Source organism: Balearica regulorum, chromosome 29 (assembly GCF_011004875.1).
Source record: "Balearica regulorum gibbericeps isolate bBalReg1 chromosome 29, bBalReg1.pri, whole genome shotgun sequence".
Classification (NCBI taxonomy): domain Eukaryota; kingdom Metazoa; phylum Chordata; class Aves; order Gruiformes; family Gruidae; genus Balearica; species Balearica regulorum.
The window spans coordinates 2,176,341-2,198,851 of record NC_046212.1 but is presented as its reverse complement, the minus strand read 5'-3'; the positions used below and the strand labels follow the sequence as shown (position 1 = coordinate 2,198,851).

The window sequence follows — 22,511 nt, the reverse complement described above, 5'->3', positions numbered from 1 at the left end:
CGCTGCCACCCCGAGCAGGTGCCCAGAAAGGGCTGGAAGGCGCCTTCGGTCCTCCCGAGAAGGACCAACCCGAGTGTCCAGCGCCGGGGCCACCCATGGGTGAAGGCTGTGAGGGCGGAGGGGCCCGTGGCAGGGGAGAGCCGGGTCGGGGCTGTATCGGGGGTCGGGGAGGGGGGGGCTCGGGCGGAGCGGAGAGCCGGAGCATCACTGGAAGGCGCTGGGGGATGGGACACACACACGCGCACACACACACACACACACATTACCCACATGCACACGCCAGCAGCACCAACAGCCCCTGCCAGCAGCCTGCAATCGCTGGAGCGCCCGGCTCCTCCGCCTCTCCCTCCTCCTCCTCCTCCTCCTCCTCTTCCTCCTCCTCCTCCTCCTCCTCCTCCCCCTCGCTGCCCACCGGCCTGCGGCACCCCTCCGCGGCCTCCGGCCCCACCAGCGCACAGACAATGACTTCATGCGGATTATGCATCTGAAGAAATCACCAGCTCCCAGCTAGCCACAGGGGGAGGTATCCATGTGTTTGGCAGGGAAGCAGCCTCCCGCTCGCCTTCCTTCTCCCCCTCCGTTCTCCTCGCACCCGGCAGCTGCCTCCTCTCCGCCGATGGTCGCCTCCGGTCCCCCCGCCCGGTGCTGAGCGAGGCCCCGGCGCATCCCCGCTCCCACGCCTGCACCAAGGTACCACCGAGACTATTTTTATCCTCCCCCCCCACCATCTCTACCCCCTTTTTCTTTTCCGGTTCGCCCACCGGTGCCGGGTTCGGTGCCTCTCGCACCCTCCGTGCCTCCCCCCCCCTCCCCCGGCAGCGAGAGGCTGGTCCCGCTCCCCGCTCCGCTCCCCGCTCCGCTCCCCGCTCCTCTCCCCGCTCCCCGCTCCTCTCCCCGCTCCTCTCCCCGCTCCCCGCTCCTCTCCCCGCTCCTCTCCCCGCTCCCCGCTCCTCTCCCCGCTCCTCTCCCCGCTCCTCTCCCCGCTCCCCGCTCCTCTCCCCGCTCCTCTCCCCGCTCCCCCCGTCGCAGCGGCAGCCGCCGTCGCGGAGCAGAACGAACCCAGCTCCGGCCCCGGCCCCCGGCCCTGATTCCAGGTTTGCATCCTCCATTCCTTCATCTGTTTGTCGATGCGCCGGTGCCATTTGGGGGAGGAGGAGGAGGAGGAAGAGGAGGGGGGGGGGAGCGGGTGGGAGGGGGTGCTGGGGGGGGGGTACAGCACCCCGGTCCTGCCATGGGATGGGGAGGGCAGAGAGGAGGCGGGAGGGGAGGAAACGCGAGAGGCTGCGCCCAGATAAATGTATACATGTATATCTACAGACATGTACGTGCGTGTGTATATACATATATATACACATAGGCTGGGGGGGGAGAGCAGGGCACAGCACAGCGCCTGCCCCGTGCGAGGGCTGCCAGGCGCATCCCTGCGTGGGGATGCCACGGGCCGGGCAGCGGCAGCACCCACGAGGCCGCCGCGGCACCGAGGACCCACGGGCTCCCTTCTCGGCAGAGTGGCCACCCCGGGGTGCCGACGCGGACCATGATGGACCTAAAGGTGGACGAGGAGGAGGTGGACAGCGGGCAGCCGGTGAGCATCCAGGCCTTCGCCAGCAGCTCCACCCTCCACGGGCTCTCGCACATCTTCTCGTACGAGCGGCTGTCGCTGAAGCGCGTGGTCTGGGCGCTGTGTTTCCTGGGCTCGCTGGCGCTGCTCGCCCTCGTCTGCACCAACCGCATCCAGTACTACTTCCTCTACCCCCATGTCACCAAGCTGGACGAGGTGGCGGCCACCAGGCTCACCTTCCCCGCCGTCACCTTCTGCAACCTCAACGAGTTCCGTTTCAGCCGGGTCACCAAGAACGACCTGTACCACGCCGGCGAGCTCCTCGCCCTGCTCAATAACAGGTGGGTGCCGGTGCTTTGAGGTGGCCCCAGGTGACGTCTCCGTTTGCCGGGGCAGGCCACCGCGCGCGGCCCCAGCCACCACACCAGCCCCGCGCCACGTGGGGCAGCGAGTGCCGGAGAGCTGCACTCCGTGACTGGCATGGGCGGCATCTCCCCAGTCTCCGTGAGGAAGCGGATCCTGAGTTAGTTCGGCTCCGCAGCTGGATGCGGCCACTGTGCGGCAACACCGGCAGCGGAGAGCCCCCAGGTCCTGCTACTGCTCCTGGGTACGCGGCTCCCACGCTGGGCTGCCCTGGATGAATTCGGCACATGTGGCTCCCGTTCCCCGTGTGTGGCACATGCAGCAAGGCCAGGGACACCAGATCCGGCATAAATAGCTCCAACACCATATCCTGGGTGTCTGGCGCACGCAGTGAGGCCGGGGATGCCAGCAGGTGAAGCTGCCGAGCATCACCCCTGCACCAGGACCGGAGATCGGTGTCGTTCCTCAGGCCGTGGGACTCTGCGGTGGCAGGGTTGACGGGGAGGCCCCTCGCCCGCCCTCCCCAGCTCATCCCCGTGGCTGTAGCGGCTCCTTCGTGCTGACAAGCCACCGCTGCGAGCCTGGTGCCGGCAGCAAGGCGCCCTCCCTGCCTGTGCCGTTTGCCAGGAGGCTTCACCGCTGCCCGCACTCGTGCCCCACGGAGGGGTTTACAGCCACGAGAGCGGGGGCTGAGACCCAGCACACTCAGCCCACATCCCGGTGAGGCCACCAAAGGCACGGGACAGGCGGCTGGGCTGGCCTCAGCCAGGGCCGGTGCTGCGGGACCAGCTCTGAGACGAGCGGGATGGCTTTGGTACGTGGCCACTGCCGCTGCCCAGCTTCTCCTCGCCCGTCCTCGTGTCGCCTCTCACGTGCCTCCGGGCCGCTTTGTCCTGTTGAATGCTCTGGAAATGCCACCTGCAAAGTGCCTGGGATTTTGCTGAGCCCCCGCCAGGGTCGAGGCAGAAGTGGCTTGCGTGAAGCCCAAATGGCTTTTGCCAGCAGGAGCAGCTGCCACGGTCAGGCCTGAGCTTCTGCCTGCTCTTTCTCCTAAGATACGAGATCCCAGACACCCAGACCGCCGATGAGAAGCAACTGGAAATCCTGCAGGACAAGGCGAACTTCCGAAACTTCAAGCCCAAACCTTTCAACATGCTGGAGTTTTATGACCGGGCTGGCCACGACATCCGGGAGATGCTGCTGTCCTGCTTCTTCCGCGGGGAGCAATGCACCCCCGAAGACTTCAAAGTGGTGAGTGCCCCTGCGGCCCCGGCGCAATGCCGCGTTTCCCCCACGCAAGGAGGGTGTTTGTCCACCTGTAGCCGCTCCTGCATCCTTTCAGCCAGGAAAGGACTGGCAGCATCTTCGTTAAGGGGATGCCAGGGGATGCCGCTGGGTTTTAGAGGTCCAGGTTACTCCCCGGGAGCGCGTGCTGCTCGGTGCAGCTGCATGGGGTGCTCCCGCATGGGCAAAGCTCCCCGGGATCACTCGTGCTTTGCAAAGCAGGGTTGTGCGTGCCGGGCTGGAAACCTTGCGCTGGAAACTGCCGTGCGGTGAGGAGGCACCAGCGGAAAAGCAGGGAGAGCCGTGGTGATGGCGCGCGGGGACCCGAGGGAGCCCTGCGATCCCTCGGGGAAAGCAGGTCCCGGTGGCATGGCACGGCGTTGTGCCCCGCCACGGAGGTTGTATCTTGCGCTGGTGCTCGGATCCAGTGCACAATAAAGCCTTTATACCCCTGCGGCTGCCTCTCCCCCCATCCAGCTGGGAATTAAACAGTGCCGGCTATTCGGGTGCTGCCTAATAAATTCCGGCACCCGAGCCGGCTCCAGCGTGGAGCGTGCAGCTCTGCGCTGTTCGGGGTCCCCATCCTCGTTCCCAGCCTAGGGATGTCCCACTCGCATCCCACGCTGAACGAGGATGAAGCTGCCGAGCACGCCGAGGCACCGGCTGGGCGTCTGCGGGGCTGCTGCCCAGGTCCCAGCACAATTCGGGTGATTTTAGTCATCTGCATTAAATTCCCTTGACAGGCTCTTTACATAGAGCAGTTCTCTGTTGTCAACCGTCAGGCATTTTATTTGTTAAATGGAGGCAAGTTGCAGCCCGGAGGGGGCTGGATCCATCTCCCGTGGGGCTGGCTCGTCTCCCGTGGGGCTGGCGAGTGGGGCCGGGTCCCAGCCTGCGTGCGGCCACCAGCCGTTTCGACGCCGGGCTCTTCCCGGTGCACGGTCGTGTTTTCTGTGCCGAAGCATCCTCGGGGACCCTCATCCCGGCTCCCTGCCTTCATCTGCCGGCGTCCAAATACCCTGCTTTCTGCATCCCCTCCAACCCACAAAAGCAAAATAGACTCGCAGCTGGTTTATTATTCCTGCCTGGATTATTCCTTGCAAGCAGGTTGGGATGATTTAATGGATTTGATTAGAAAAAGCTGGCTCTGTGCTATATTTACGTTGCTCTCTGGGTTCCCCTCGCAGCCTCGCACGGGCAGGTCTGCGTGTGGCAGGGCTGGGGATGGTGCTGCCCGCGCGCGGGGTCCCGGCAGCCGCCCCGGCTTGCCAAGCTGTTTGGGAAACCTTTGCCCCGGCCCTGCGCGGGGGTCCCGGGGTTCGCAGAAGCTTTTAGAGGGATTTGTTTGACAGGTTCATTCCTGCCGCCTCGCTGGTCCCTACTCCCAGCTCGGACCGCATCCCTCCAGGCTGAGCCAGGATCGGTGCCGCTCGGGGTCCGGCGGCACCGGGCAAGGCTGGTGGGTGCTGGGGCCCATCGCCGGGTGATGCATCAGCCCCCCCAGCCCGCGCTGCCCCGACGGGGGTCCCACCGCAGGGGCTGTGTTCAGCTCTGCGTTTCGGGAAGCCCCTTGCATCGCCCAGGCTAGCGGGACGCCCCGAGCGGGTGCTTTTGCAGCCGGTGCTGCCCCTCTCCCCTCGCTGATCCCGAGGCGATGCCGCGTCTGGCGAGGGGCCTCACCGCGGAGGATTTTTGGGCTGCCCAGACCCCATGGGCTGGGGGGAGCTGCCTGCACGCGGGCAGGGATGGATGTCAGTGCTCTCGCTGCGCTCGTCCCCTTTGCAGTCATTTAACTTCGGTGTCGTGGCCGGTGGGGAGAGCCGGGGGGGGGGGCCGACGGGGACAGTTGGGGGGCGAGCGGCCGCCTGGGCGATGCTGGCTGCATGCTGATGCTGGCCGGCGCAGGAGGCGACGGGAAGAACCGCGGTTCTGCCGCCAGCGCCGCGGCCTCGACACGCCGCGGCTGCCGCGTTATCTGTCCCTGGCAGAAGGGAGGGCTTGGGGGAGACGCGGCGAATGCAAATGAGGGGCTGCCGTAACCGAAATATCCGGGGTGACAATAAGGCGGCAGGAGCCGCCTCCTGCCTACGTCCCCCCCTCACGCTGCCGGAGGGTGGGAGACCATCGCCGGGGGGGCAGCTGCAGCAGCCCAGGGCCCCCCCCCGGTGCTGGGAGCGCTGCCCATGTGCCCCCCCATGCTGCACCCACCCAGGAGCACCCCACGGGGGCTGTGGGCTGGGTATCGCCCCCCCCCCCCCCGCCCCAGCGCACGGCGTCGCCCTGCGGCCAGGCCAGGATCCCCGGCGCACAGAGCTGGTGCCGGATGCCGCGGGAAGCCCATCCTGGGATTATACGGGCTTTTCCCATCTTGCGTCATCACCAGGCCGCATGGGGGGGGGGGGGGGCCTGGCTTTGTTCATCCCACCCCATCTGCACCCACCCTGGCCGCAGGGGCTGGGTGCTGCCCAGCAGCAGCCGGGTGCAGGATGTGGGATGCTCCAGGGACAGAGCTGGAGCTGACCGGGCTGGGCCTCGTCCCAAGCGGGGACTGAACCCTCTAAGAAGATCCTGGGGGAAACAATAATTGCCCCCCCCCCAGCTCTGCCCTTGCTCTTCACAGCCCCTCCAGCACCACGGGGGGGGTCTGGTACCCACCAAAGCCCCCCCCACGCCCCGCAGCGCTCCAGGACGGGGAGGAGGACGCACAGGGAGGTGCAGCTGCCTCCTCTCCCCACCCCAAAATCCTGGCACGGCCTGAAAGCCCGGAGGGGCAAACACAAGGCTGAGGGGCAAGTCCTGACCCTGCTCCGGGGACGGCCCTGAGGGACGCGGGCTGAGGGTGTCCCCATCACCGGGGCTGTGCCCGGAGCCTCACGCTCCCAGGGCCATGCATGGTGGGGCGCAGGGGACGGCCGCCCGGTTCCCCTTTGCGGGGAAGGAGGAATCGCCCTCACTGCTGTCTCCGTTTCAGGACTGCGCTCCCCGACGTGCTCATTAGCAGCAGAGATCAATGTTTCACGCCTGTTACTTCATTATTTATAAGTTCGAGCCCTCATTTCTCTGCGGGAATGCACGGCCCCGCCGGCTCCCAGCTTGCGTTTCCCCTCTCTCCTGTAAAGGGCCCCTGGAGCCCTGCTCATCCCCCACGGATCTGCTCCTCACCCAGCAAGGGAAAGGCCCAGGAGTCCTGTCTCTGGGCTCTACACCCTGTTAATTTGCTTTTCATCCCAGGGAAAAAGGAGAAACCCAGAGTCCAAGCTTCCTCTGCAAGCCCCGGCATGGCCCACGGGACAGGAATCGGGGCTGCCCCGTGTAAAACCAGCATTAAACCTCGGGACGATGCCCCGTGCTCATGAAGCCCCTTTTTTGGGGGGGGTCGGTGCAGCCAGGGGTGATGTGAGGAACCGTGCCTGGCACGGCGCAACGGGCGTCTGCGGCTTTTCCTTCTCACACCCCGTGAGCCCGTCTCGGGGGGCAGAGCCACGTCCCCCAGGTCCTCGCCGCCGTCCTGCTTCGGGGCACAGTGGCCGAGGCTGGCACGCGAGCTGGCAGCCCCGGGGCAGAGCGCACGGGACATCCTCGATAAACTGCAGAGGATTAAGACCTCTGGACCGTTTCCACGAGGCTCCGGGGCTGAGCTGGCAGTAGGGAGAATTGAGTTTGACATGGAGATCATGCCGCTGCCTTTTGCATCGGATTCTGCATCCTCTGCCCTGGAAATACCGAGCGCACGGAGGAAGAGCAAGGGAGGGAACAGGAAAGATCCGGAGCAGCCCTGGCAAACCCCGACCACACTCCTCCTCTCTTCCTTCCCCCCATCTCCGGAGCAATGCAGTAGCTGCTGTGATGGAGAACGGATCCAGTGGCATCTTATCGTACCCCACCCCGTCGCACCCACAACTTTCTGAACCCCACTGCACCTTGGTGAGCCCTCCTGGACCCCACCAGGTCCTGCTGTGCCCCTCTGCACCCCCCCTGTACCCCATACCCTGCTAAGCCCCAATGCACGCCCCTCTGCACCCCCCAAAGCCCCTCTGCACCCCCAAAGCCCCCTGCTCAGCCCACCTCACTCCAGCTGGTGTGTGTTGGGGGTCAGCTCCTGCCCCCCCCAGGGGCACCGTGGCTTTTCCCCCCCCATGAAAACCCCCTCATCTCATTCAAACCTGCCCCGTTAGTGGGTGCCAGGGTGTCCTCCAGCACCCGTGGGAGCTGGGAGGGGTGCAACAGGGTCAGGCTGCTGGTCTTGGGGTACTCGGACCAGGGGATGCCTCTGGCCTCCCTGCTCTACCTCGACCCGCCGCCCCACAGGACCCACACCCCAGCACCCTCCGGGGGACCCAGGCGTCCGACCCACGGCACCCCGCGGCCCCGCGCGGAGCTGCGGCAGTCACAAGCCCGGGAGCCCCACGGCGAGCGGAGCTCCCCTGCGGCACAGCGTTAAGGGATAATCACAGCGCCGGAGTGAAAAGCATCTCCAACACAGCTGGAGAGACTGGGCGCGGGAATTACTGATACCCAGATATTTCCTGGAGCTTTAGACCGTTAATAAACAAACCACACGGGCCCATCTGGCTCTGGAAAAACAACTTGGGGACCATGCGCGGGCAGCAGGGACGGCCACTGGCCCCAAATAACGTCGTCCTCCTGGTTTGGGGCCGGTCCCCGGCGGCACATCGAGCCCCGGCAGCTCCCACCGCAGTGCCCGACGGAGCCGGCGTGTTTACACATTCTGTAAGACATTTAAGTGATTTATGTAAATCGCTTTTTAAAGCGGCACACGGGCTCCTAAATAACTTATAAGTGTTCGAAACTGCTCGCGTGTATCCGTTATTTCTGAGCAGCGATTCACCTCCGGCATCCCAGCGGTTCTCCCCGGAGCCCAGTCGCACCATCCCCACCTGCATCATCCGCAAATTCCCAGCCGGGTTCACCCTCCGCATCGGCCTCTCTCTGCCGTGGAACAGCAGCATCGTTTGACCCCAGAGGTTGCACCATTTTCCAGACGAACGAAGCAAACCCAGCGGGACATGGGCTGCCTGGTGCAAAATAATTGGAGGTGATGGAGCAGAGGAGAAGCCGCGCGCGGGACCGCAGCCATTTGCTGCTGGTGACTCGGCTCTCCCGGGAAACACAGCGGGTCGGGAGCGCCCCGACTCTGTCGGCTCATGGGCAGCTCGGAGACTTTCAAGTATCACGGTGTTTTGCTCAAAGCAAATCGTCCAGAGAGCAGCCGTGAGCAGTTTAGCCCTCGGGCGCGGAGCAGAGACGCCGGCGAGCGTGTCTCCTCGGCCGCCTCGTTTCCCCGGCTCCATCCAAGCTTTTCCAGCCACGGCCGCCCGCGGGGTGCGGGCAGGAGGATGGGGGATCCCCGGGCTGCTTGTGGCTTCGCTCACCCCGTGCTGACGCTAACGTGGCGACGGCAACTCTTGTTCAAGACCAGTTGTGTTTCACGCTCATTCTGCAGCAGGACGGCCACGCCGCGGTACGACCCCGGCGCCGTTCCTGCACGGGAGCGGCGCCACCGAACCCACCGCGATCTTGGCTGAGCCGGCGCAGAAGAGAGTCAGGACCAAGCGGGCCGAGGACATCGGCGCTGGGCACAACCCGGCGGGAGGCTGACGCGTGCCTGTGCCTCGCAGCCGCTTCATTAGCAGCTCCGCGACGGAGCAGGTAAATCATTTAGCGCCTCGAACCTCTAAGCACCGAAGAACATCGCTCCCGCCCACCCCGGCAGGCGATTAGAAAAGGAGAGAGAAGGACACGCGGAATCAGGATCAGGCCCAGCCGGGAGTCGTTTAGTCCCAGGGGCACCATCCAGCCCCAGCAGCACGCACAGCCGTGCCCAGAGCCCCGGTGCGCAGCAGCACGGCCCGCGCAGGAGCGCTGGGCACACCCGGCGGCATCACACGCACCTGGAGGTGTCACGCACACCCAAAGCACTTTGCACACCCAGATATCCCGCGCACGCCCAAAGCACTTTGCGCACCCGGCGGCGGCGTGCACGCCCGGGAGCACTTTGCACACCCAGATGCACCACGCGCACCCGGAGGTGTCGTGCCAAGAGCTCGGAGCGGCTCAGACGCACCTCAGGCCATTCCTGCTCCTCTTTGCACATAAAGAATCATTAACCGATGAATTATTAATTATTATTAATAAGGTTTAATGGCATCTGTGGCTGCTGGGAGAGATGAGGAGGCTTTCGAGCGTTTTCCGGCCACGATGGATAAAGAGGGGGATGTCGAAGAATCTGCCCAGGAAACCTCCTGCTGCCGCTTTCCCTCTCGCCCCCCATGTCAAGGAGGGAGAAATGGGGGGCAAAGAGGCGCAGGTGCCCCGAGCGTGCGGAGCCATGCGGGAAGCAGAGATCTCCACAGGGAGATTTGGGAAATTAACTGTCTCGCGGCCTTTTGCCTCGGTTTTAATTTATCTGGCTTTTTATAGACGCCTTTGTTTTATCGCCTGCAGAGAGTTTGGCCGGAGCCGGGGCTCGCTAAGCAGCAGGCATCGCTGCAGTTCCCGAAACAACCATGACTCGAGAAGCTCCTCGCTGTCTCAGGCTCTTATTTATTTATACAGGCCCCGACACTTGGATATTATAACCTTTTTTTTTTTTTTTTTGGACTTTTGGGGGTTTTTTTGCTGTATGGACGGTTTGATGCATTTGCACCCAGGCTCTTACCATAAGGACAGAGACGGGGTGCGGGACGGCGCTGGGGCAGGGTGCTCCCCACTCTCCCCCTGGTTTATTGGGGATTTTAAGCCCCCTTTTCTTTGCTCTCCTGGCAGCACCGTAGCCCAGTCAAGTGATGGGGAGACCCATCCAGAGCAGCCGCACACCGAGGCTGCGTAACCACCCTGCGTGGATTAGATTAGATTTGAAAACCGTGATGTGTGCGGAGCCAGAGCAAGCGAACACGGCAAGAAAACCAGATAGGAATACACTTTTATTTTTTTTTTTCCCCCACCAATAAAACCGTCGGCTTGAATCTGCTTGCACGAACTGTCTAAGCGACTGTGAAGGATGTCGGAAAAAATTGCAGCCTGCTTATGGGTAATTCGTGATCGGCAGGAAACACGGAGAGGCACTGGGATAAGTGTCCACCCAGAATAATCCCAGCCGCCCGGGAATTAGCAGCACCTCGGCGGCAGCATCCTCCGCATCCCAGCGGGGCAGGAGCCGGCACAGCCCCGGTGACCCGTCCGTGGCACAAAGGGACACCACCACCGAGTAAATCACCCGGAAAGCTCTCAGCATTACAAACTGTTTCAATTATAGGAGCGCAAATAGATCCCCGGCAAGAAGGATGCGGTGGCTGCGGGAGCCGTCGCAGCAGACGCGCGGCGAAGGGGCTGGCTGTGGGTACACGCTCGACCGCCCGCGGAGCTGGGGGCTCCCGGCTGAGCCCCCCCCGAGCCAGCGGGGCTGCAGGTGGCCCCTGTGCAGCAGTGCCGGCACCCGGCTGGGCTGGCTGGGAAGCGCTCGGCAGCGCTGGCCCAGGGAAGCTTTGAAAGATTAATGGAGTTTAAATGGAAGCGTTTGGAGAGGAGATAAGGCTCATCTGATATGAAATCGTATGGAACAACGGGAGCCAGGGAGGCCCCGGGTCCATAATGAAGTCCACTTAGCGCATTACTCACCATAATGTGCTTTTTATTAAAGTCCTGCGCTGCAGATGCTGGGTCTGCAGCTGATAACCCGGGGCAGGATGGCACAGGGACCTGGAGCACCCGGCTCCTCCGCCCTGAGCCCTGCCACCAAAAGCAGCGAGGACGGAGCGTGTCAGCCCTGCCCGGGCCCAAAATGGGACCTTTGGTTTCCCGTCCCCTGCGCGAGCCAGGGACGGGGCTCCCACATCGCCCAGCGCTGCGGCATCGCCGCTCCCCACGGCTGGGGCTGGGCTGCCTGGGCCCACGGGGAACGGGGTGGAGAGGAGGCGGAGGTGGGGAATAATACGGAGGAAAAACTCCTTTTTAATCACCAATTTTTCTGCATTAGAATGTGACATGCTAATCCACTGTGAAGCGTCTAATCTGGGGGATAAAGGGCCGGATAACACAAGCTGCGCCCGGCTTGGCTGGCGGAGCGAGTGGAGGCAAGGTGGCAGCATCTGATAAGGGGCGGCAGGATTAGTCCCGGCAGAGATCCTGGCCGCCCGGGCAATCCCACCTTGCTTGGCTGCCCCGACTCGGCCTCTCACCAGGGTCGGGGAGGGGATCTGCAGCTGGGGAGCCATCCCGAAGCGGCTCATCCTGCCCAGAGCAGCGATGGAGGCACCGCGGGTGCCACCACCACGGCAGCTCTGGGAGCTGCGAAGCACCTTCATGGTCCGAGGCACGTTGCAAACCTGATTTTTTTTTCTCCCCTCCAACGCAACGCACCCGGCTGCGTGATGGGAGCAGGACGGCCCAGCTTCAGGGTGCTCATCTGCCCCATCGAATCTGTCCCCAAACCCTGCTCCTGGCTGCTGGGGGGGTCGTACCCCATCGCATCCCTTCCCACCGGTCAGCTCTGACCTCCGGGCACCCCCAGGGGTGCTGCGGGCAGCTCAGCCCCGGCTCAGCGGGTCCTTGGCGGGGACGGGCAGCACCCCGTTACAACACCGAGCGGGTCCAGCTCCCGGGGCGCTTTCTGCGACAGCCTCCCCGGGGCTGGGCTGCCGCTTGCAGGCCTGGGATAACAGAGCTTGCAATGTTGTTTTCTCCTCACCTCCTCGGGGATTGGTTTATCTCTATGAATAACTCCATCCCGGCTTTGATCTCCTCTGCCATTAAAGCGTGACAGGCTGTGAAATGTGCTGTTGCTGCCGTCAAATCCCCCTCCCGCTTCTCCCCCCCGCCGCCTCCGTGCTCCCCCGCTCCAGGGAACCTCCTTTCCCAGGCCCGTGACGAGCTGCAAAGCAACGAGCAGGGCCGAACCGCCCCGGGACAGCGGCCAAACGCTATGCCAGAGCCGGGAAAAACCAGGCTCCTTCCACCATCCCGCATCCCTCGCTGCAGCTGGGAGAGGGGCATCGAGCATCCCTGGTCCCCAGCGGTGGGTCAGGGCGCGGTGGCATCATCCCAGCACGCGCCGCCACGGGGGCTGATGTCACGGCTAATTATAGCATCCCCCGTCCCTCTCCCCCACCAAAGCTTTACCTGAGAGAGGGTAAAAATAACTCCCGGCGAGGGAGGAGCTGGAACGAGCCCAAGGACTCCTCCAGCATCTCCAAAACTTGCTCAAACCAGGACGGCACCCCCCTGCCTGCAACGCGGGGCCACGGCCGCGGTTTGTCTCCAGTGGCGGAGTCAGGACACGCTCCCCTGAGTGCCGGTGCCACCGTGCTCCTGGCTGTGACCGTCCCCGGTCACCTTCACCCCGGCTCAAGTGTCGGCTCTGGGACAGGTGGTGGTAACCGGAGCCGGCGCAGCGCTCATCCTCACCGCCCCGCACGGCTGCTGGGAACCGGCCCCGGCACTCTGCGCGAGCTGTTTAAGCCGAGCAAGGCAGGTTAATGGCCCCCGCCGATGATGGAGTGTTTTCATTACAGCTCCTCCCTCTCCCTGCTGCAATTGCTCCCAGGAAGATACATTAAACCTCCCCGTGCCGTGGGATCGCAGCAGCCCCTCGCTCGCAGCATCAGGGACTGTCCCACGGGGCCCCGGGCAGCACCGCTCGCCTGTTGGTGCCCTGCCAGGACAAACCCCTTCAGGCTTCTCTTCCATTTTCCTTCTTCTCCTCTCCCTCCTACAGACATCGCACAGAAACTCCCTGTCCCAGAGCCGGGGAACACCAGAAATCCCTCCCCGACCTCAGCCAGCTCGTACCTGTTCGCGCCCTGCCAAAAGCATCCTGCCTGCGTGCGATCAGCCCGGCTTGCTCCCACCTTGCTGCCACAGGGCTGAGCCAGCCCAGCACCCCCAAACGCCCCCAGGTGAAGCCCTGAAGCCTTTATAGCCTGGTGCTGCCCGTGGCGCGGCTGCGGCTCATCTCCATCAAAGGCAGAGGACTGGGATGGGACCTGGTCCCCGTGACACGGTGGCTCCCAGCCACCCAATTCACCTCCCCGCTCCATTTCCCAGGATGAGTTTCCAGCTCAGGATCTCTGGGTTGCTCCCAAAAGGCGCGACCTTGGTCTCAGTTTTACGAAATTTCATCCCGTGGCTCTGGCGCTCGTCCCCAAGGTCACCCGCCCTTTCTCCCAGGTACTGACAGCATCCCCAGCTTTGCGGCAGCTGCCAGCGTCCCTCTTACACAAGGGTCCTCTGGAAATATCGAGCTTAGGGAGCCCCAGAACAGACCCCCGGGGGACAACTCGCTGTCACATCATCAGCCATAACGTCTCCTTGTGCCGGCCGGGAGGGATCCCCAGCGCAAGTCCTGCCGAATACACCGGCATCACTTGCTCAGCAAGAGCAGATAACCTTGCACCAGTATCAGGTCAGATTTGTACAAGTTTCCAGGTTGCATTTGTCCACCTGGTTTGGCGGTGCCCGTGTCCGTGAGCCGGAATGTGCTCAGGGCCCGGGAGCCCTGCGGTGCATGCGAGGAAGGAGGCACAGCAGCCGAACCAGCGGGCTGGGACGTGCTCGTTGCACCCGGGCATCGGCCAAAACCTCCCGTCCAGCTCTTGCGCATCAAAGCGCTGCTGTATTTAGATGCTCCCCTTCGCTTTGGGCTGGCAATGGAGGCTGCGGTGCTGGGATGGGGCTGGAGATGCTCTGTGGTCGCATCGGATGCTTTTATGAAGTGCTGAGTGCAGGAAAAAAGCAAACCGCAAGAAGGTGCCGCGCTGCTGCAGGGCTGCAGGGAGGAGACGCCTTTGCTCCCGGCAGCCGGCCTGGCCACCGGCTCCATCCCATCACCCCAGATCGGGGCTGCCTCCCCAGGACCCCCAGCCCCAGCAGCACAGGGTCTGGACGCCGTCCTCGGGGAACGTGGTGGCTCCCTGAGCCCCGTGGGGATCCAGAGCACGAGGTGACGCACCATGCGCTGGCTGGGCTCTGCAGGAGGAGTCATCACCCAAGCCGTGACAGCACCCAAATCCTGCCGAAACCAGCCCTGGCTTGGAGGAGGACAGACCTCGCACCGCTCGGGACATTGCCTTCGCCGCATGGGGAGATGAGCCCGCAGGGATGGGCGCTGCCGGGGCAGGACGAGCACCACGAGAGCCTGGGGACACCACAGACATCCTTCTGCCCTCACTGGCACCACCCGGCCAGGCTGCGGCAGGAGAGCGTCACAGGCATTTTGGGAACACCTCTGGCTCCAGCGGCCCTCGGAAGAGCCCAGGGAGCCCGGCATATGGTGGCTCCGGAAACAGCCTGGCTCCTGGCAGGGAGGGCCTGGCTGGAGCAGCCGGTCGGGCTGCCAGGGCCGTGCTGCCCCGCAGTGAGGATGGAGGATGCGGTGTGGGTACGCAGCACCCCGGGTGCCTGTGCGCACACCCGTGCACACCCGTGTTCACAGGACCTGGCAGCCCCTCGGGCCCCCCAGGCAGCCCCGGGAGCTCCCAACGCGTCGGTGCTTCTGGAGCCGGCGATGTCTCTGTCCTGCCAGCCGCAGCCGGCCGGCCCCGGGGGAGCTGGGGAGCCCGCAGAACCGCCCCTCGCTCCTCCTCTCCTCCTCCCCGCTCCTGATATACCCTCCTCTCTCCGTCCCCTCCGAGCATCCCTCTGCTCCTCTCCCTCACTCCCGCTCACCTCTTGCTCCTTTTCCCTTCTCCATTTCTCTTCTCTGCACTTGCCCCTTCCCCCTTCCCTGCTGTCCCCCAGCCCCTCTCACCCACACCCCGAGGAACCAACCCACTGTCGAAGACCCCCGGGCTGTGGCAGGGCAGGGGCCAGGACCCTCACGCCGGAGTCGGGACCCCCACGCTGCAGCTGGGACCCCCACGCCGGACAATGCCTCTCCAGATATTCTGCACCATCTCCTTCTCCAGCGAGGAAGGACCAAGAGATGCTGCTGCCACTGGGAGGGGAGAGGATGGAGCAGACGAGTTCCTGTACGGGCAGGAGGAGGATGAAGAAGAGGAGGAGGAGGATGCGGGGGCAGCCACGGATTTCGTGGCTTTTGCCAGCAGCTGCACACTACACGGGCTGAGCCACATCTTCGTGGAGGGCAGCCTGGGCGCTCGGCAGGCGTTTTGGGCGCTGGCCTTCCTCCTCTCCCTCTCCGTCTTCCTCTACCAGGTGGCCGACCGCATCGTCTACTACCTGGAGTACCACCACGTCACGCTGCTCAGCGAGGAAGACAGCCCCGAGATGACCTTCCCCGCCGTCACCTTCTGCAACATCAACCGTGTGCGGGTCTCGCAGCTCAGCCACGAGGACCTGCTCTACCTGGCCCCCCTGGTCGACTATGAGCCCGGGATGGAGCTGGGCTTTGCCCCGGCCCAGCCCAGCCCTGGGGATGAGGACGAGCCCCTAAATTTGTACGGGTTTTTTAACCGCACTTGCCACCAGCTGGAGGACATGCTGCTGAGCTGCAGCTACCGGGGCGAGCGGTGCGGCCCCGGCGACTTCGCGGCGGTGAGTAGCCCCGAGGCGGCAGGGCACGGGGAGCAGCTCCGGCCAGCATCGTGTCGGATCAGGCGCGGCGGGCGATGCTGTCCTTGCCAGCTCGCTCAGGGACAGGCTGATATTTCAGCCCCGTCTGCCGGCACCTGGGCGTCTCGCTGGAGACGGCACTGGCTGCGGAGACCCGCCGGCGGGACACGGAGAGCAGCTCCAGGCTGCGTTTGCAGAGGAGGTGCCTGGCGCCTCCGTCCCCGCATCACCACCGCCCGTGGGGCACCGTGCAGACTGCACTGACCCCACACGCGCCTTGTCCGGGCTGGCAGCAGCTCAGTGGCGTGGAGACACGCCGGCTGCCGGAGGCATTAGCTGGAACAGCCGAGGAGGGACGGGGTGCTCAGGGGCTGCTCAGGATCCCGTCCAGCCCCGTCCTCTGCAGGGATGGAGGAGGGCTTGGAGGAGGTGCTGGTGCAGGTGTGGGGCTGAGCGCTGCCGTCTCGGGGAGCTGGGGCTGCCGTGGGGTCTGTGGGGTTGAGGTGCTGCAAATCTGCCAGGCGTCTGCTCCAAGTCCATGGCATCCCTCTGCCTTGGTGGGGAACGTCTCCTCCTCCACTGGGGCAAAGACAGGCAGCTCCGACGGTGAGAGACACGCTGTAGGGCAGGAGCCCTAGTTGGATCCTACCCCCAGGCTGGGACAGCTGCGTTTCAGGGCCGGTGATGCCCCCCCCGGCTCCGGGCCACGGTGCCGGCAGCAGCGTGGTGCCGCAGAGGGGCCCCAGCCTCAGCCCCGTGTCCTCTCCCGCAGGTCTTCACCCGCTATGGGAAGTGCTACACCTTCAACGCGGGGCAGGACGGGAAGCCCCGGCTCATCACCATGAAGGGGGGCACCGGCAATGGCCTGGAGATCATGCTGGACATTCAGCAGGACGAGTACCTGCCAGTGTGGGGGGAAACAGGTAACCCACCACCCCAGCGGGTCCACTCGGTCGCCAGCAGCTCCCCGGGTGCTTCCCAGCCCCTTCCCGGCTCCCCACCCCATGGGCCACCCTCAGGCTCCCTCCTCTTCCCTCCTTCCATTTTTCATCACTTTGGGCCCTTTTCTTTCCTTTTTTCCTCCTTGTCTTTGCTCTTCGCCATGGCAACTCCCCATCGGTTTAGAAAAGCAGCCACCACTTGTTTATAAATAGAGGCAAACGCTTTCCCTGCCGCTCTCCCCGGGTGCTGGAGCAGGAGGGTCAGAGGCGGAGGGGACAAGGACGTGGTGTAGCAAATGGGTGGACAGATGGATGGACACGTGAATGAACGAATTTGCTCAGGGGAAGGGTGGGAGACAGGAGAAGTTTCAGTGCCTCTTGCAGCAGGGTTCGGTGCAGCCCCGCGGAGCGGGGCACAGCACTGTGCTCACCCCGCTTCTCTCTGCTGCAGACGAGACCTCGTTCGAAGCCGGGATCAAGGTGCAGATCCACAGCCAGGACGAGCCCCCGCTGATCGACCAGCTGGGCTTCGGGGTGGCACCCGGCTTCCAGACCTTCGTGTCCTGCCAGGAGCAGCGGGTAGGGCCCGGAGGGACTCGGGGGGGGCCCGGGGTGCCTCCCTCCCACCCTGCGCGGTGGGCTGGACCCGCTGTGGGACACTAAGCCTCCTCCCCGTGCCCCCGTGTCGGGGGGTGCAGCAAGAGTGTCTGTGCTCTTGCCGTGCCAGGAGGCGGGAGGGGGGCTGCTGGGCTTCTCTCCTCACTCCTGGCTTCTGCCCCCTCCCAGCTCATCTACCTACCGCCTCCCTGGGGCGACTGCAAGGCCGTGGCGGGAGACTCGGAGTTTTACGACACCTACAGCATCACCGCCTGCCGCATCGACTGCGAGACCCGCTACCTGGTGGAGAACTGCAACTGCCGCATGGTGCACATGCCAGGTGAGCCCCAGGCGCGGCAGGATCCGGCCCCCGCTGGGCTCAGCCCGCCGACACGGTCCCACCAGGAAAACCTGCTCTCTCTCTCCTCCAGGCGATGCCCCTTACTGCACCCCGGAGCAGTACAAGGAGTGCGCGGATCCGGCCTTAGGTGAGGCTGCCTGGCCCTGTGGGACTGAGCTGCGGGCGTTGGGTTTCTCCATCTCTCCATCTCCCTCTCCCCCTGATCAGATTTCCTGGTGGAGAAGGACAACGAGTACTGTGTCTGCGAGATGCCCTGCAACGTGACCCGCTACGGCAAAGAGCTCTCCATGGTGAAGATCCCCAGCAAAGCCTCCGCCAAGTACCTGGCCAAGAAGTACAACAAGTCGGAGCAGTACATTGGGTAACGCGCTGCGGCCACGGGCGTGGGGCGGCATCGTGTCCGTCCGTCCCAAACCTCATCCTGATGCTGCTTCCGTCCTGCACAGGGAGAACATCCTGGTGCTGGATATCTTCTTTGAAGCCCTGAACTACGAGACGATCGAGCAGAAGAAGGCGTATGAGGTGGCCGGCTTGCTGGGTGAGCGCTCTGGGTCAGTAGCTGTGTTGGGGGCCCCGTGGCAGCACCCAGCCGGCATCCTCCAACAGGGTGGTCTCATGTGGGCCCCGTGCACCACGGCCCTGTTCCCGAGGCACCGGCATGTGCCGACAGCATGGCTGCAGAGCGGGGCACCTCACCACCGCGGCCAGGCACCGGTCGCAGCAGCGATGAGTTCTGCCCCGCCACGGGTGCCAGACTTGAGCCCCACTGATGGCTTCCCTCTGCTCTGCAGGTGACATTGGAGGGCAGATGGGGCTGTTCATCGGGGCCAGTATCCTCACGGTACTGGAGCTGTTCGACTACGCCTACGAGGTGAGTGTCTGCCATCCCACAGCTGCCAGGGGACCCAGGTTATCCCGGAGTGCCGAAATGCTCGTGCGGGACGTGGGGCAGAGCAGCCTGTGAGCCCCCACGGTACCGAACTCTGGCTCCCACAGGTGATAAAGCACCGGCTGTGCCGGCGGGGCAAGTGCCGCAAGAACCACAAGAGGAACAACACGGACAAGGGCATCGCGCTGAGCATGGACGATGTGAAACGCCACGTAAGTGCCGGGCATGCTGCAAGGAACCGCCGCTCCCCTCTCGCAGCTCGAAGGCTGCCCCAGATGTGTGGGGTGGGGGCGTGGGTGTCACCTTTTTGGGGAACACTTGGGAAGGGAGCAGAGGCACCAGGCTGAGACGCTGTGGGGAGACAGGATTCGATCCCTGGGGTGGTCTGGGTGAAACCAGAGCCCACAACATCCCATCCGTCCTCTGCTCCGCAGAATCCCTGTGAAAGCATACGGGGCCACCCGGCAGGCATGACGTACGCAGCCAACATCCTACCTCATCACCCGGCCCGGGGCACCTTTGAGGACTTCACCTGCTAACCGACGTCTGGATGTACAACCTGAGCTACCAAAGCCCTCCGGAGAGCTGCCCTTCTCCCTGCGAGCGCCAGCGGAGAGACACATCTAGGGGACCTTGCTCCTCGCCACGGTGGGACATGGACAAGAGCGACGGCCTCGGATTTTGGGGCAGGCGGTTGGGTCGGGTCACGCTCGAACCCGGCGCGCAGCCCCCGCGGCAGCTGCTCCGCGCCTGCCCCGCTAGTTCAGAGACTCAAGGATGCTCCAGCCCGGCCATCCTCGCGGCGCGGGGAGCGACACGCACAGCGGGCTGGGGCACGGGCCTGCCCCGTCTCCTCCCCTCAGCTCCCCTCGGCCTTTTTAACTAGAAACCCAGAAGCCAAGAAGAAGCAGCCGTTCGGCCGCAGAGTCTCCATCCACAGCCCTGTCCGTCTGTCCATCCATTGTCTCCATGCCCATCCTGCTCCAACACCTTGGCCGGCGCTTGCTGGGACCCCTATGCCCGGCAGGAGGGATCATCGAGGAGCCCCACAGCGTGCCCGGCAGGCCCGGCAGCGGGTTCGGCAGTCCCAGGAGAGCCTCGCTGTCCCCTGGGACCGCGGCGTCCTGCAGCCCACCCTCGCCTGGGCGCTCCCAGCCACTCCATGCGCATGAAGACGGGGCACCTCCACCTCTCCGAAACGTCTTCCTTTGCACTCTACCCCAGGGACGGCAGTGCCCGGCCACTGAGCTCGCTGGCCGGCCATGATCGCCAGAGGGGGCTCGGCCGGGGGTGCCACCTCGGCAGTGAAGACCCTGCCACCCGGGCACCTTCCCTCGGCCGCCTTGGGTCGGGCGACGGTGTGGTCTCCCTGCCCGTCTCTCCTGGGCTCCGCGCAGCCCGGCCAGCGCCAGCCCTGCCCCGCAGTCCCTCCCGTCCCCAGGGAACCTGGGGCTACCCCGTGCGGCCCCCAAAAACAGCCATTCTCGGGGAGAAAGGCAGAAGGAAAACTCCTGGCCCCCATTTCGGCTGCAGCCACCGGCCCGGCTCAGCCAGGGGCACCACGCGGGCAGCCCCTTGGCACCGCTTTGGCCAGGCGGGCACAGGAGCCCCAGCACCAGAAGGGTTCATAGGTTGAGGGACACCCCATGGCACAGGGTGCTCTGGTCCACGGGACCGCAGGCTCCCACCCCGCTGAACCCCCCGACAGCGGCTGCCCCTGGGCACCGCGAGCCCTGGGCATCTTCGGGGCGCCTGCCGGCTCGCTGCCCCGGGACCACCGCTGCTCCTCCCGTTGCTGCCCTCTCCCCGGCACGCAGAGACCTGCCCTCGCAGCCGGGGTCCGGCCGTCCGGCACCGGCCAAGTCTCTGCTCCCCGGGCCCGCAAGCGCACCGCCATTTCGCTCTCGGGTCGGTGGAAATCGGCCCCCCCAGCCCCTGCCAGCCCCCAGGCCCTGCACATCAAGCAAGAGCCCTCTCAAGGCTGAAGTGCTACTTATCTTTAAGAGCTTTTGCAATAAGTCTTTTTAGTAATTATTATTTCTAAACTGCAGTTTTGTTTTTATTATTGTCATTATTATTATTATTGTTGTTATTATTATTTGCTTCCTGACCAAAATTAGGAACTGGGGGGTCAGTCCTTTGTATCCAGCGATCGCCCAAAGATGACGGGTCGGCCACATCCATAAATTTTCTTATGGATTTTTCCTAACGTTTCATTGCGTTTCATTTATTTATTTTCTTTCTTTCTCTCTCTTTCCCATTAAAGCTTTTAAAGATGGGGCTGGGATTTGACCTTGATACACTTTTCTGTTTCTATTATGTCATCTGCATTTTATATTTCTTATATATAATATATATGACTATATATATATGTGTACATATATATATATCTCTCTATATATGCATCATACCAGTGTAGATACCCATCTAGTAGCATTTAGGCCTTGTTCTTGTGCCATTTTTTTTTTTCTGTTACTGATCTCTGAATGCCTTCAAGTGTATAAAGTGTTGAATTCTCTCTGGTATCTGTACTATGTACACACATTTTCATAGGAAGCACAATAAGATGACAGATGCATTGTACATCAATACCTGCTACTCTTAACGATGATATAAAGAATGATATAACTCATGAACACTGAGCCTTTCTCTCTTGCTGAGCCACTGGAAACGCTCCCCAAGGAGGGAGGCAGGTGGGGACGGCATCATCCCGGGATGTTCTTGAAGGCGTCACTGAAATCCTGGAGCCAAGACCAAAAGGAGGTGGGGGAGGATAAAGCCTGGGTCCAGACTTCCAGCACCGTCTTTAAACGCGCACACAAATACCAGCAACATCAGAGCTGATGTTGAACAGTCACATTAAAGGTCCCTTTGCCGAGTGCGGGGCTAACGGGGGAATTGCTCTGGGTCCCCAAGGGAGCTCCAGCATCGCTGCCTGGTCCTGCGCTGCCCCGAGGGACACTCTGGGACCAGAGGATGGGAACTGGCTTTTGCTCTCAAGCAGGAGGAGGAGAATTAACATATGCACTGCTGCTAATCTTTGACAACTCTAGCACTTCTGTGGTTTGGGACAGACACCTGAGATTCAGCAGAAATGAGTCACTAGCTTGAATATCACCTGGGTTTAATTTAACCAAGTTAGTAGCGGTTGTAGCACAAGCCATATGTAAACGCACTTCCTTGTCCTGAAAATTTCCAGCTACAAAGAGCAAAAGTAACATGCCGGATCCAACACTGGGCATCCAAAAAAAGCCCTCGGGACCCCATGGAGACTGAGTAACAGCGAGTGGGCAGCAGGCAGGGAGTACCGAAATGCCAAACGCCCCTCAGTCACTTGGCTCTGGCCACGTCCCTGTTGCTCCTGGAAATGGCAGACGGGTGTTTTGCATTTAAACTAGAACGGTCTCACTGCTATTCCGGTCCTTCTCTGCCAGAGTTGGTGCTGCAAAAGCCACAGGGTGGGTTTTGAATAGGAACAAGATAATATAGCTAAGCCCAGAAGGGAGTTAATGAACCTAAATTAATTGCAGCCAGCCACTGTGAGTAGCCAGAGCAGCTGACCATGCCTGCTGCCTCCGCGGCGGCATTCACAGCAGCTCCTGTTGCAGGGGGCAGGCAGTGACCCCGTCTCTGCAAGCTCTAATCTCTTCTACAGCTCCCCATTAACCTGCTGGGCTGTGCTGGGAGCGGGTCACCCCATCCATCTGTCACAGCCTCACATTGCATAGGCGCATCCCCAGCACGGCTGTCTGAGGTTTCTGCTGCCGCCGGACACGATGTCTGTGAGCCGCAGCCTGGAACGGACTCACAGATGAGGCGCCTGGACCCCAAAGGCAGCATAGCCGATGCAATTCCCGTGGGAATACGGCAGGTAGCCAGACAGGACACCAATGTGAGCAGCTCTCAGCTATGAAGTGGAAAAGCTGCACGTTTTTGGACTCAAAGCGGTACTGTGCACCACCAGAGCGTTGCAGGATAGTGCACGCA

The 22,511-nt window shown here is 63.1% G+C and overlaps 2 protein-coding genes across 3 annotated transcripts; both read left to right on the top strand.

Moving 5' to 3' along the window:
- Window positions 1–248: 248 nt before the first annotated feature.
- On the top strand, window positions 249–21,142 carry ASIC1 (acid sensing ion channel subunit 1). 2 transcript variants are annotated; one of them, XM_075737714.1, is made up of 12 exons: window positions 249–690; window positions 1,508–1,902; window positions 2,980–3,175; window positions 16,509–16,659; window positions 17,129–17,256; window positions 17,464–17,614; window positions 17,706–17,762; window positions 17,843–17,996; window positions 18,082–18,173; window positions 18,427–18,506; window positions 18,632–18,736; window positions 18,959–21,142. In XM_075737714.1, the coding sequence occupies exons 2-12, from the start codon at window positions 1,538–1,540 to the stop codon at window positions 19,061–19,063; spliced, it is 1,584 nt and encodes a 527-aa protein (XP_075593829.1). In that variant the 5' UTR covers window positions 249–690; window positions 1,508–1,537; the 3' UTR covers window positions 19,064–21,142. The 2 variants fall into 2 exon arrangements, with proteins under 2 accessions (XP_075593829.1, XP_075593830.1); XM_075737715.1 differs by lacking the exon at window positions 249–690 and adding an exon at window positions 994–1,094.
- On the top strand, window positions 14,957–16,178 carry LOC142598646 (acid-sensing ion channel 1B-like). Its single transcript, XM_075737716.1, has one exon. The coding sequence runs from the start codon at window positions 15,092–15,094 to the stop codon at window positions 15,998–16,000; it is 909 nt and encodes a 302-aa protein (XP_075593831.1). The 5' UTR covers window positions 14,957–15,091; the 3' UTR covers window positions 16,001–16,178.
- Window positions 21,143–22,511: the final 1,369 nt, after the last annotated feature.

What these genes read in the sequence shown, in the direction of transcription:
- ASIC1 (XM_075737714.1), top strand. Translation starts at nt 1,538, where the DNA reads ATGATGGACCTAAAGGTGGACGAGGAGGAGGTGGACAGCGGGCAGCCG. An exon ending in GCCAGTGTGGGGGGAAACAG is followed by an intron (nt 16,660 to 17,128) that starts GTAACCCACCAC and finishes TCTCTGCTGCAG; the next exon opens with ACGAGACCTCGTTCGAAGCC. An exon ending in AAGTCGGAGCAGTACATTGG is followed by an intron (nt 17,997 to 18,081) that starts GTAACGCGCTGC and finishes CGTCCTGCACAG; the next exon opens with GGAGAACATCCTGGTGCTGG.
- LOC142598646 (XM_075737716.1), top strand. Translation starts at nt 15,092, where the DNA reads ATGCCTCTCCAGATATTCTGCACCATCTCCTTCTCCAGCGAGGAAGGA.